The 13,982-nt window shown below is 37.2% G+C and overlaps 1 protein-coding gene across 1 annotated transcript; it reads left to right on the top strand.

The window, feature by feature from the left end:
• On the top strand, nucleotides 1,475-13,706 carry LOC109723403 (protein PRD1). The gene is made up of 12 exons (XM_020251749.1): nucleotides 1,475-1,549; nucleotides 2,827-2,903; nucleotides 3,052-3,385; nucleotides 5,080-5,192; nucleotides 5,266-5,444; nucleotides 8,114-8,422; nucleotides 8,694-9,663; nucleotides 10,135-10,834; nucleotides 10,984-11,264; nucleotides 11,332-12,001; nucleotides 12,621-13,188; nucleotides 13,462-13,706. Exons 1-11 carry the CDS (start codon nucleotides 1,475-1,477, stop codon nucleotides 12,837-12,839), a joined length of 3,927 nt encoding a protein of 1,308 aa, XP_020107338.1. The 3' UTR covers nucleotides 12,840-13,188; nucleotides 13,462-13,706.

The following is a 13,982-nucleotide window of genomic DNA, read 5'->3' as shown; positions in this document are numbered from 1 at the left end:
CCACTAGACAAGGCTCGCACACAGAGAGGTCAACTTTGACGATAAACCTCAAAAGGCCTTCTCGAGCTAGTCTATTCATTCTTTCTTGACCTATATGGCCTAATCTAGCATGCCATTTAACGAATTCATCATAGAGATTAGAAAAAGAAGAAGCAAATGCAAATGAATCATCATCCATATCTAATTTAAAAAAATCATCAACTAATGTACCATATCCAAATAAAGTACCATGAAAAAAAATATCAATGCGGTCTCTGTTAAAATGAAAGAAATATCCTAGATGCAATAAAGCTAAAACTGAACATAAATTACATCGAATTCTGGGTGCATATAGCACGTCCTAAAGAAGTAAAGTGTTGTCACCATGCAACTTGAGTTGGTACAAACCAACTCCAAGGAGGGTGACAAACTGTGTGCCCGACGGTATTCGATGGTAATCTACGAACCCCACTCGGTGATGAATTACGTGTCTGTTTGCTCTTGTATCCGCAATCCATTCAGGAAAGAATGAGTTACTAAAGCATGAGAGCAAACAAAATGGTGTGAGTTGAGTGGTAGGGTTATTTTTTTCAGCTCAAAAAGTCAAAGTTATACAAGGGGCGGAACGAGGCTCTTTGACTGATGACTGTTGTGGATGGAGCGCGGCTCTCCACAAAGTCGGCTAAGGCTAGCGAGACGAGTCTCGTATCACCTGATACTTGTGAGTGTGCTTCAACCTGACGAGGACGTCAGAGCTTAAAAGGGGAGAATGTGAGATTCTAGGATTTGGAATAGTCCTATATATAAGATATAATAAGACTAAACTTCTTAATCTGGCTATAGCATTTTGAGCAGTGGTTAAGGCCAAGATATTAAGAGGGTTAAGCATATTAGAACTAGAATAGTTCTATAATAGGTGACCCCCTGGGAAGTGGGGGTGTTGCATTTAGTTATCGTCACGATAGTAGTAGTGAATTTGTATTTCTTAGTAGTTTGCACATCACATTTAGTTATCATCATGATAGTAGTAGTGGATTTGTACTTCTTAGAAGTTTTCTGTAGATTCTTTTGTTTTACAACATTTGTTGTTATTCATTTTATTATTATTATGTTGTTATTGTTGTCGTTATTGTTGTTGTGGTTGATGTGTGTGACATCCTTAGAATTTAGAATAGTCCTATATATAAGATATAAAAGGGCTAAACCTCTTAACCTGACTATAGCATATTGGGCAGTGGTTATACTCAAGAGGTTAAGTGTGCTAGAACTAGAATAGTTCTAGGATGGGTGACCCGCTGGAAAGTGGGGCGGCTCCCCGACTAATGATCATTGTTGGTGGAAAGTGGCTCTCCACAAGATCGGTTAAGGCTAGAGAGATGAGTCTCATATTGTTTAGTGGTTGTGAGTTTCTAAAATACAGCTATAGCATGTTGGCCGATGGTTAGGCCCAAGAGGTTAATAGGGTTAAGCGTGCTACAACTAGAGTAGTTCTAAGATGGGTGATCCTCCTAAGAAGTGGGGTAGCTCCTCGGCTAACGATCGATATTGGTGGGGAGTGGCTCACCACAAGGTCAACTAAGATAGTGAGACGAGTCTCATATTGCGAGGTGCTTGTGAGTTTCTAAACCCGACTATAGCATTTTGGATGGTGGCTAGGCCCAAGAGGTTAAGAGGATTAAACATACTAGGGCTAAAGTAACCCGAGGAGGGTGATCCCCTAAGAAGTGGGGCATCACAGTTGGTATTAGAGCCAATAACTAGCGAGAAGTGTGATATAAGTATCGACTGAGCTAGCATTATAAAGCATGTAAAGCACACCTCCCTGGTTGACGATCATTGTGGGTGAAGGGCTACTCCCCAGAAGGTCGGTTAAGCCTAGCAAGACTAGTCTCACATTGCTTAGTGCTTATGAGTACGCTTGAGCCTGACGAGGACATTATGGCCTAAAAGGGAGAAAAATGTGACACCACCAAGATTTAGCCTATCATTTTGACCTAGCTCAGTCGAAATTCATCACACTTTCAGCTGATGATTGGTTCTGATACCAACTATGATACCCTGCTTTTCAGAAAAGTCACCATCCTAAAAATACTTTGGCCCTACTTTGGCCCTACCATGCTCAACCCTTATAACCTCTTGGGCCGGGGGTTATTTGGGATGAGATTATACGGTTGTACTTTTCGCTGAAACTAAGAAAATCTTTTATGGTTATTTGGCTGGCGCCAGACTGTAATAAAATAAAAAAATTAGGGAGACTAATTTGTTCTTTTCAATTATACAATTTTTTTTTAAAAGATTCTTTAAAAAAAATAAAGTTAACAAAATAAATTATTATTAAATAATTTATTCCAACAAGCTTTTTTTTGCATTTGGCCCCTTTAAAAAAATTATTTTAAAAATAGTCCCAGTAAATTTATATTTTCAAAATTAGTTCTAACCCTGCCACGCAGGCGTCACGTGAGCGGGGCTTGGGCCAGTCACCGTGTTTAGCATGGCAAATGGTTCACCGTGTTTGAAAAAAATACAAATATATATATTGCGAAAAAATATAAAGATGAACCATTCACCGTGTTTAACTTAAACACGGTGAATGGTTCACCGTGTCTAGAAAAAATATATTTCACCGTGTTTGAACATGGTAAATAATTCACCGTGTTTAATTTAATATATTATATGTGACGCTTATGTGGTGCCTGTGTGACTAGGATAAGGCCAAATTTGTAATTATAAATTTAACGGAGATACTTGTAAAAAAAAAAAAAAAAAAAAAATCATGGTACGATTACTTTGGGTTTATGGTTACATCACATCACATTTGAATTAATTCACATTTACTTGCAATACCAGCCACAATCTTGCTACAAAGACTTTAATGTATATAACCAATCTTCTGTGTATGCACGGCATTTTCAAGCTGTCCAAATGTACGTACCCAATTATTATGGGACCAGCCAAACATAATTTAATTCCAACTCATCAACTTTAAATTGACATTTTCTACAATAATAGACTAAAAATCCTAGAATTGGACAATGAATAAGCTCTATGATGGTATTGGCATTTACAAAAAAGAATCAAATCATCAAATAATCAAATCNCCGACCCGCTCTCGCCCTCCCACCACGTCTCCCACGCGCTCTCCCAGCTCTCCCTCGCCCTCCGCGCCGACCCCGCCTTCGCCCGCGCCCTCGGCGCCCGCCACCCCCACCTCCTCGCCCCCCCGCTCGTCCGCGCCCTCGCCGCCGCCGCCGCCGCCGACGACGCGGCCCTCGCGCGCCAGGCCGTCGATCTCATCGTCGACATCTCCGTCGCCTCCGACGTCTCCGTCTCCGCCGACTTCCTCGGCCGCCTCGCCGATCTCCTCTCCTCGCACTTGCTCGAGTGGAGCCGGCGCCAGATCTACGTTGTAAACTTCTTTCTCGTATCCCTACTTCCAGTAGCTCCAAGGTTAATTTCGATTGTTGGTTATCATTGCTGTAAATCGTTTAGTTCTACGTGTTTTCGAATAGCTTATGATAGAATTATGATGTCAAAGTTCATCATATGAGGAACATATCTACTGTGTAGAGAGGTAACCTTATTGAAGCCATTGAGAACTGGAAGAAATCGTGAGAAGTTAGCTGCTCGTGTGAATCTTAAACTTAGTAGAAGTGAGAAGAGGCCGACCAAGAGGGTAGTATAGCAAGGAATTGTTATTTTTCCTCTTGGAGTACAAGTGAGAAGGGCTTGTTAAAAGAAGGTAATGGAGCCTTTAATAGTACTGGTTTCAGTAACTGCAGGGAAAATCTCATTGAGAATTATAAGAAATTGCATTGTTTGCTCATTGCTGATGATGTTCGACAAGTGTATTCATAGTTCCACAAGAACATGAAAGGAATGGATTATGGATAATAGAAATTGAAGTTCACCTCCTACTGCTTTAAGTTTTTATGAAGTAAGTAGGTGTGGAATGTTGACCTTGTGCAAGAGATGTAATGTTTATGAGAGTTCCTTGGTGAATTTTATCTTGGGGGAAAATAAAACTCTTAACCTCTCTATTTTCATGATATGTTTCAGCATGCATGCTAAAACAGCAAGTTCATTAGAGAATTTAAGAACCAAGATGAGATACCATGTGATTAAGATTTTGTCCGAAACATTAATCATAGGTGGGTCTGGTAGTGATAGTGTAGGGTCAGTGGATCAATGATGAGTAATTTTGTTCGAAGGTGGGTAGTTTTCTCCGGCCAGAAGAGATGCTACTTACATAGATACTGGATTATGGGAATGATGAAGAAAGAGTGTGCTAGAAACATCATCGGTCTTACCAGCTTATGTAAGAGTCAATATTTTCTCTGTCGGAAAATAGATGAAGGAAAAGAAGAGTCTTCACATTCATGACCCTTGCAAATGTGATGGGGAAAAGACCAGTGAGGAAGTGATAACCAACTGCATATACCAAGGTAATGGAGTGATTCTCTTCTATATGTAACGCTTCATTGCTGCAGAGAATGCTCATAGGTGTTCTTACAGTGTGAGAAATGATCCTTGTGCTCTAAAATACTAAGCTGCCAGCTATTTTAATTATTACGCCCAAGAACAAGAACTTTCAACTCTGAGAGCAAGTCTCATTTGAAAGGCTATGGAGTGATAAACCTCAAAATGCAACTGATCAGTGAATTTCATAATTATTTGGACAAGGCTGATAAGTGTTGGTTGACTAGGTTCAACTAAGAGTATGTATGTTTTACGTGTAGGTCAGTTAGGTGGCTGTACTAGTCGCATGGCATACTAGTAATGTTAACAAACTATTGCTTGCTAAGAACTGGGCCCTTTGGAATCTGTTTGGTTGGAGCTCTTGAGATTGCATATGCTGGTTGGAGCTCTTGAGATTGCATATGCCTAAAAATAATTGCAACATAATCACCTAACAGTTTATTTGCTATGAATTTACTCCTGTTGAGTAATAACTAATAAATAATTAATTGTATATGTTGGTATCTTCTGCTCACCTCTTTGGAATTTAAGCTTTCCTGATCTTTTGCACTTCAGGAATTCTAGTTAGAGGTTTAATCCACACGTTGTCTTAATTGCTGAGATGGATTCCAACTTCTACTGTAGCTACACTGCTTTGGAGTCCTGCTGAACTCTCACCAGGATGATCGCACTGCAACCAATATTAGGAACAAAGCAGCTCTTTTCTCTAACCTCGTTCAAGGTCTACAGCTTCCCTGGTAAGAAAGGCAATTGACTCTATTTCCAAACTTTCATTGTAATGTATTCTCTGACTTGCTTCTTTCGCCACAGTGAAGAGGTTTGTGGGGAGATCTTGTTTGTGCTGTACAAGCTATTCCTTCTACAAGGGACACCGTGGGAAGAGGGTGATAATGAGTTTGATGCTTTAGTAAGTAGGGAAAAGTTGTTACGCTTTTCACTCGAGGTTTTGCTGAAAGCCCAAAATGATGATGCCCGCCTGAATTGTGTAGGTCAGAAGCACCACTTTTTCAGTAATTAAATGCTTGTGTGCCAAATTATTTTTGCATGATTTTAATACAGTCTATAGTTTCACACAGGCGAAAGTCTACATTTATTTTTAACAGGCTGCTGTTCTTACAAGTGAAACGGCAACTTTTTTTCCAAAATAGTTGCATTCACTTCCTATCACTTTGTATTGCAAAATATTATTCATTTAGGATATTGTTCAATGTAGATTTCCTGATTTAATCATTTGGATGACTAAGACATTAGTGGTGCATGTTGGAGTAAAAACACTTTGTGCCTTTTTGAATTGGATATAGTCTCAAAATTTCTAACATCCCCTTTGGCATTTATATCTATATGACTTGAGTCGCTTGACTATAACTAGTGCATGCTGTGCTTATCCACAAGTTTGCTAAACATGTTTTTATTGTTAAGCTGAAATTGTATGGAACTATATTTTCAGCAAAATCACATAGTCATTGTTGTTTTTAAGAAAAAATGAAAGACCTAGGAAAGCAAATGTTGTTTCAAGTAAGTGAAAGAAAAAAGAACCTAATATGGGCAGAGGCAAAATGGTACACTGATGTAGTCAAACAAGTGAACTATCAATTGAATTCCAGCTGCAAAATGTGACTAAATTTGGCTTATTTCTTAGAGCAGAGGCATTGTTTGGGCTTGTGTGAAATCTGGTCAAAAGTCCAAATCTATATTGCATAGATACGGATACGAAGATATGGATATGACACGATATGGATATGATGATACGACAATTCCTAGGATAAGATACGCTGGGTATACTTGAATAAAATATTATTTTAAATATATTTAAATATATGTTGATTATATGTAATGGTATATTGAGAATAATCAGGATATCTGGATTATATTAAGGAATATATTCTTGATATACATCAACTTGTGTAATTGTTCTATATCTGCTCATAAAAAAAAAAAGATAGTCAATGAAATAATATTTTAAAAAAGCATCAACCAACTATCATCCAACTTGATCAAATGATACCAATAGATATTTAGTCACACAAACTACATAATTAGCCATTCAACATATATGTCCGTTTTATTATGTTCTATTATATAAAATAGTAATAAAAGAAAATATGCTAACAATTTAATAGAAGAAGAAAAAGATCACTATCTATGGTCTTCATTGATTAGTGCTAGGTTGACAAATTAGATGAAAGGAAGTGAAAGAGAAGCGGTAAAGGACTGAATCATAGTTTAATACTATGTGAAAATAGAATGAGAGAGAGTGCCTTCAACCATTCAAGAGTAAAAAGATAGAAGAAATAACAAATTGAAGAGAGATTGATATTTTTCTCACTCCTTTTCTTATTTCCAATGGGTTTTGATGTGGGCTTTCCAAAGAAGTTTGAGCCCTGATCATTTTAGACCAAAAAAGAGTCCGGTAGTATACCCACCGTATCCCTCCTGTATCCGAGTTGTATCTGATATTTTCTTATTTTTTTAAAAATGGCAGATACTTTATTGCTGTATCGGACACGTATCGGTATCCGATACATGTCTGATTCGGGTACAACATGAAATTTGAAGTATTTGTGCTTCATAGGTCCAAATCCATAGGTCAAAGATTCATCAAAAATTAGAAGAGAGCCTTTAGTCCAATTGAAAATTCTGCAGTTTCAGCCTGTCTACCACGTTTCAGTTGGTACCCTTTATGCTATAAATGATTACACTTGTTGTTTTATGTAAATTATTTTTCTTTGAAGGAGTACTTCTGCTCCAGTTCTCCCTTCACGGGCCTAATACTCATGAGAACTATCAGTTTTTTAAAATATAAAGACATATGTTGTTATTGTTATCATTCTACACTTCGTTTTGTTTCACATGGTATATAGATTTTTTATAATCAACATATTTCTCCTCCTTACCTCGTCTTTTTCCTTGCTATATATTGTCGGCTGGGACACAATACAAATTAGAGAAGGAAGACAGATGTTTAACACCTAGCGGTTAGTCTAACGTCTAGTTCTTTGAAAAAATGGCTATATTGTGACAAATCCAGATTTGGGCAAAGGGCATTGCTATGTGATACCAAAAGCAAAATGAACAAGTATAATAGTCATATAAAAGAATATATGTAACGATCCAACACGACCTGCTAGTATTATCAACCTGTTGAACCTAAACCGCTGGCCAAAAAATGCTAAAGCCTAATTTGTCACTACTTGTGTGCTAGTTATTACATACCAAATTATTGTCTAGGCCCTATCTAATGTGGGACTAGGGAATGCCCGCCACCTTTCTTTGCACCCCAACTGCCTACTTGACGATATTTTCTGAAGCTCTTTTTGATATATAACTGATTTAAGAGCGTGTTATATTCTTAATTTTCTCTAGTAGGTAGAATAACCTCTCAGATGGAAAAATAGTGAAAAGAAAGATGATAGATTCAAGATATCAAGGACTGGTGAATTTTATAGTTAACTTCTTTTACCAAACGGATAGGTTAAAAGCAAAATTTTCATTAAGGTAGTCTAAAACTCTATGCACAGTGGTATTCTTTGTTCTAATTATTATCATTAAATTGCTTTTGAAATATACGTTGTTATTGATCATAATTTTGCATAATTTGTGAGCACCTTTTTTTCATTTTGCTGCTTAATATGACAAATTGTTGTATTTATCTCCTCAGCATTGCTTTTGGTTTTGGCTCGAAGAGGTTTCTTTGAGAACTTATTTACAAGTGAGCAAACTGGTATCGACATGGGAGATGCAGATAACTTTATGCACACCGATGAAAGTGCTTTGAATTCTCCTCTTATAAATTTGTTTGCTGAAGCGATCAAAGGGCCTTTGCTTTCTTGTGATACGCAAGTCCAAACAAGCACTTTGGATTTGATCTTTCATTCACTATCCTCAGATTTCAATATATCTGAACAGATTAAAGTTCTTGTTGAAGAAAATGTTGCAGATTATATTTTTGAAGTACTCAGACTGTCAGGTAAACGTGAATAGCACATCTGATAGATCTAATGAGGGGATTTTTAATGAGTTATGAAACAATTCCCAACTAATCAAACTTCTAGTAGGTAATATTGATCATCTTTGGGGCTGTTAAACTACAGGAAACAAGGATCCCTTGATAATTTCCTTCCATGAATAGCATATCTGATAGATCTAATGAGGAAATTTTAATGAGTTATGAAAAAATACCCAACTAATCAAACTTCTAGTAGGTAATATTGATCATCTGTGGGGCTGTTAAACTACAGGAAAGAAGGATCCCTTGATAATTTCCTGCCTCCAAGTTCTCGACCTCTTTGCTACAGAAGAGGAAACCTTCATACAAACGCTTACTGTAGGATTTCCCATGCTGCTTTCTACTCTGCGTTATGTAGCAGAGATACCATTCCATCCAGTTCAGACTCATGTCTTGAGGCTCGTTTTCTTATGTATCTCCAACTGTCCAGGAATCATATCAATGCCTCAGGTTGAAGAAATAGCAACTAAGCTAACAGAAATTTTTAAGGGTCATAGTGTAGAGGCGCTGGGTGTGGCTTCTGAAGTCTTCACCTTGTCCTGTTTGATATCCGTGGAGATTCTTAAGTCACCATCTTCTAATAATACTCAGAAATTATCGAGTACCATCCAAGAGGCATCAAGAAATGCTGTTGTTTCGTCTATTAAATCTTATGGACATGACAATCAGCTTCTTTTGTATTCACTATACCTTCTGAAAGAAGCATTTATGCATATTTGTAGTGAGGGTTCAAATCCAAACTCCTATACTAAAGTTCTTGAGAGGAGCATTATCAAAACTTGTGAAGACTACCTATTACCTTGGCTTGAGGAAGTTCTAACTGAAGTGCCCGATGAGGAAGTAGTTCTGGGAGTACTGGAAACTTTTCATGTAATTTTGCTTAAAGGATCAGAAGTCGAATCCATGAAGTTTTCTCAGACCCTTGCTTCCTCCTCTTGGTTCAGCTTGTCTTTTGGACTTTTGGGTTTATATCCCTCGGATCTTATGAAAACAAGAGTGTATCTGATGCTTAGTTCGCTTATTGACAGAATTATAGGTAGTGAGTGTGGGGAAGCAATACAAGATGCCTATGCTTGTTTGCCATCTGATCCACTTGATCTGATTTATCTGCTTGGTCAGAGGAGTTCACATGATCTGAACTTGGCTTCTTGTCAATGTGCAATTCTTGTTTTATTGTATGTCAGCACTTTGTACGGTGAAAGGTACTTGATGATCTGCCAGTTTGCATGAGATATTAATTATAAGTTAGTCCCACCCTCATCAAGATCCCACTTAACTCTGGAATTTTTTTTGTTATCAATTAAGTTATCCAATTTCATTTCCATCACTCTGATGTTAAGTTATGTGTGCACTGATTTTGCTGACTAGACTGTTGTAAGTTAGAAATATTATACAGTAGGAGATATTTAACATGCACGTGATGAGCTTATGTGAACAAAGACAGCGAAAAAGGCTTTATTTGGTGGAGGGGGATAGATTTGATATACTTTTAAGACCCTAGGGACTTAATTGATAATTGATAACAATAATAATTCAGCAGATCAAATTGGTAAGCTCAAGGAGTGTAGAGGAAATAACTGATTAAATAATTCATTTGCAATGAGTTAGACTGTAGATTATGAGTTAAATTGGAAGATTTGCTATTCAATAACACTACGTTTTATGTTGTTCAGGCTTGCCAGCGAGAACGAAGTGTTGGCTGCTCTGGAGCAATATATTATTGTTAACAATACCAATTTCTCATGTGGGATTTCTGATTCCATGATATTAACACAATTGATTCTTCTGTATAGTCTTATTAGAGCTTCTTCAGTTGGTTATAGTGCTGCTTACAATGCGGAAGCAGAGAAGACCATCTTCCGTTTAATATCTGAAAAGGAGTGGGATTTGCTCACTATAAGTATCCACCCGTTAGCTCTAAACTGGCTTTTTCAACAGGAAGCACTTTTGTCCCCATTGTCGTACCAGCTCCTAAACTTTTCTAAATTCTATAGTTCAAACAAGAACCAAATTTGTGTGCATTTGGATAAGATGCAGATAATGGACATTCAAATGATCGCACAACTAGTAGTTTCTGGAAATAATTATGTAATTCAAATTCTTGTATTATTGCTCAAAGAGGTTGGAGAAGAAGGAAGAGAAGATGATGCCATTTCTGTGATGAATGTCTTGGGAGGATTACTGGAGATTTATCCCAAATCTTCCAATCAACTGTGCTTAGAAGGCTTTGCTGATGCGCTTCGATGTTCTTACTACTCGACACACTCCTTGCAAAACTTCATGACGTGTTCTCTTATTGTTTTCAATGTTCTATATTCGGCAAACTGTAAAGCACTCATTCAAGAAGGAGAATGGCTTTCAGTTATACAGAAGGTATTTTAACCAATTTAGTATTGTATTGGTAGTTGTTTCTCCTCTTCTCTTGTTTGGAACCTACATATCTCCATACTCTTTGATTTTTTTGAAAATTACTAAAACAAATCTCTTTGGTTGGTCACAATATTGCTGCATTTTTTGTGCAGTTGCTAGAGCATTTAAAACCAAAATCTGCTTCTCAATCATGTGGTCAAGAAGAATACTTAGTAATTGCCATATTATGCATTGTCTTGCGTTTTTCCACCAACCAAGTGCTCATAGAACCTGCAAAAGCCATATTATTTAGCAATTCTTTGGTTTCTTCAGTTGAAAAAGTAGTACAAACAGCCTGTACGAAGGGTCCTGCTTTAAGCAAGCATGAGGAAGATACAACCTTGGGTGAATCCTTGATTTTTGTCCTCTTGCTAAATCTTTTCGCTTTGAAAAGGTCAGTGACTTTGTTAATCCTAAAAACCAATTTCTTTAAGCCCAACTAACAATTTATTTCTTCTCAGTTTACATGCTATTTTACAGGATACAATCGATTGGCAGGACTACCTCCAATTATCTGATGAAGTCGATACTTTATCTGTTCTCTCCATCAAATGCCACGACCTATGCCGCCTTTTATACTCTGGTTCTTCTCTTGTTAAACTTGTTGCTTCACAGTGCCTACTTGAATTACTTACTAGAATTTCAGAACAAAGAAACAGCAAAGGCGATGAGCTAAGATGCTCTTGGAGATACTTAGAATCAATGATGGCTGTGATTGAAGGCTTACTTTTCTATGGAGATTATTTGGTAGCTAGAAACTGTGGGATGTGTTTTGCGATGATTTTGGGTTGGGAAAAATTTGGGTTGGTGGAGAAGAGAGCAATCAAAGACTCGAAATGGTGTAGAATAGTTATGGAGGAGTTTGTGATGGCTTTGGCTGCTCCTGGGTTGACTTCAAGGTGCTTCACTAATCAGCACAAACCCGCAGCTTATATGGCTGTTACGTTGCTGAAATTGGATCGAGTACCTGAGTGGATGAAATCTTTGTTCGATTCTTCTTGCATCTCTGGGATAGTCAACAACCTTTCTGCAAGTAATGTTACAGCTGAGATAGTGATGTTCTTCAGGGAGTTAATGATGAGGAATTATCTGAATGATGAGCACATTGCTACTTTGCATCACCTGTTCCAGGTTAGCATCGTCTGCGTCTTTGATATCCACATATGTGGCTCTGTTAATCTGAAATGCCATATATGCCCACTAAATTTTTTTTTTATTTTTTTTTTTATAGATATACGTTTGTACTTCTATTTTTCTGATGCAACCAATTTCCTCAATGAATTGGATACTTCTACGTTTCTGATACAACCAATTTCCTCAAAATGAATTGGATGACTTGCCACTGTTTTTTTTCTCGAGGAAGACTCCCCAGCTCTTGAGCAGGGTACTTCTCTGAGAAAATTGTACTTTCGAGGGGTATAAATGAAAATTTAGATTTTGTAGGGGCATGTATGTAAACAGATGATTTGTACAGACATATAAATGTGTAAAGCTCCTCTCTATTTTATCTTCTTTTCTAAGATATTTGGTCAGATTTTTAGTAAGAGAAATAAGCATAAAAGAGCGAAAAATTCATGACTTTTTGCTTACTACTACAAATATAGGACATTTTTATTTTGCTGCAATTGCAATAATTTCAGCAAGACAGGTTATGCACCTAATTACTGTTTTTCAAAGATATATTTCTCGATTATAGGAAACATGATAGGTAAGTTGGCTATTTGATCTTATTCTTGTTGTGACAATGCAGGTGTGCAGAAAGCAGGCATATGAGGACAATTCCAAAAACCAGTTTTCAGACGATAGTTTGGATAAAGTAGTAGCAGACCCCGGTGATATAGATCAAATATGTAGCATTCTCATCCACCTTATGCTGTCCCCTGATATGGGTTATAATGATGCTTACAAAGAGCAAAAGAAGCTTTTGGAAGAAATTGATATATTTTTTCAAGTGTCAACCACGCAATAGAATATCAGATCCTACTTTCAGAGGCAAAAAAAGGAAAGACCTGCTGATTCATTTCTGCTTCATTCACGAGATTATCGATGTTGGTTTTTTATCATTTTGCGGACAATCTTGCCCTTGCAATACATGCTTGTGCACATTTATTTTGTTACGTAGAAAGGAATGTACGTACATACACAATATGTTCTTATCGGCCAATACGTTTCCAAAATATTGACACCGATTGGTTTTGTGTGCAGCCTCTGTTTCCTGCATCAAAATATTGAAAGCAACTAGTAAATCTGGAAGTAAGTGTTTAAGATGTTTCGTCCATGCCTGAGGGATGAGGACAATCATGACATCAGATCCAAAGGTTACGAAGTTTTCACATACTTTAATTTATGAAATATTCTTTCATGAAAATCATATGTGATGATTTTTCAATTTCTGCATGAAGTTTAGATCTCGTTTAGCTATATTTATACTTTTTTCTTCCCCCCACAAACAACCCCTCACTCCATCGGTGCCGTCCGCAAATTCTTTACAAACTCTGCTATTATTGTTTTTTTCTCACTTTTTGCATACATATTTGATATTCTTTCTAATTGTCCATAGTTGTGTTTTGGTGCGTTTAATTTTGCTGCAGACGACAAGATGTTGAGTCAGTTTTAATCGAAAAGCTCTTCTAAAATGACTGAAACCAATGCATGGGGGTGGGGGTGGATGTAGCTAAGTGGATCAAAGCAATGGATTGTCATCCACCACGCCTGGTTCAATCCTCATCATTAGCCCATTAATTAAATTGTAGCTCGGTGCACGTTGTTGCATGCATTATTTTGACTTGACATCCCTCTATAGTTACTTCAGTTATTGTATCACTGTTTTGAGACATGTTTGGTTTATGGTTGGAATATAAATGGGAAATGAAATTGAATAAAATTGAATTTTATTAGAATAAAAATGAATAACGAATTGTCTAAAACTATTTAGTTCATTATTGAAATAAAATTCTGGAAAGAACAATTAGGGCATCTAAAATTTTAAAAGATAATTTTGATTAAGGGAGTGGAGAGTGATGAAGGGAGAGGGGGAGGTGTTTGTGAGAGAAGGCTTTGAGGCCAATCCAATACTCAAAGTCGGATTGGGCATAAATGTATAGGGCCATTT

The sequence above is a fragment of the Ananas comosus genome, linkage group 17 (assembly GCF_001540865.1).
Source record: "Ananas comosus cultivar F153 linkage group 17, ASM154086v1, whole genome shotgun sequence".
Lineage (NCBI taxonomy): Eukaryota > Viridiplantae > Streptophyta > Magnoliopsida > Poales > Bromeliaceae > Ananas > Ananas comosus.
The sequence above is the reverse complement of the archived record's forward strand: the minus strand, read 5'-3'. Positions and strand labels throughout refer to the sequence as shown.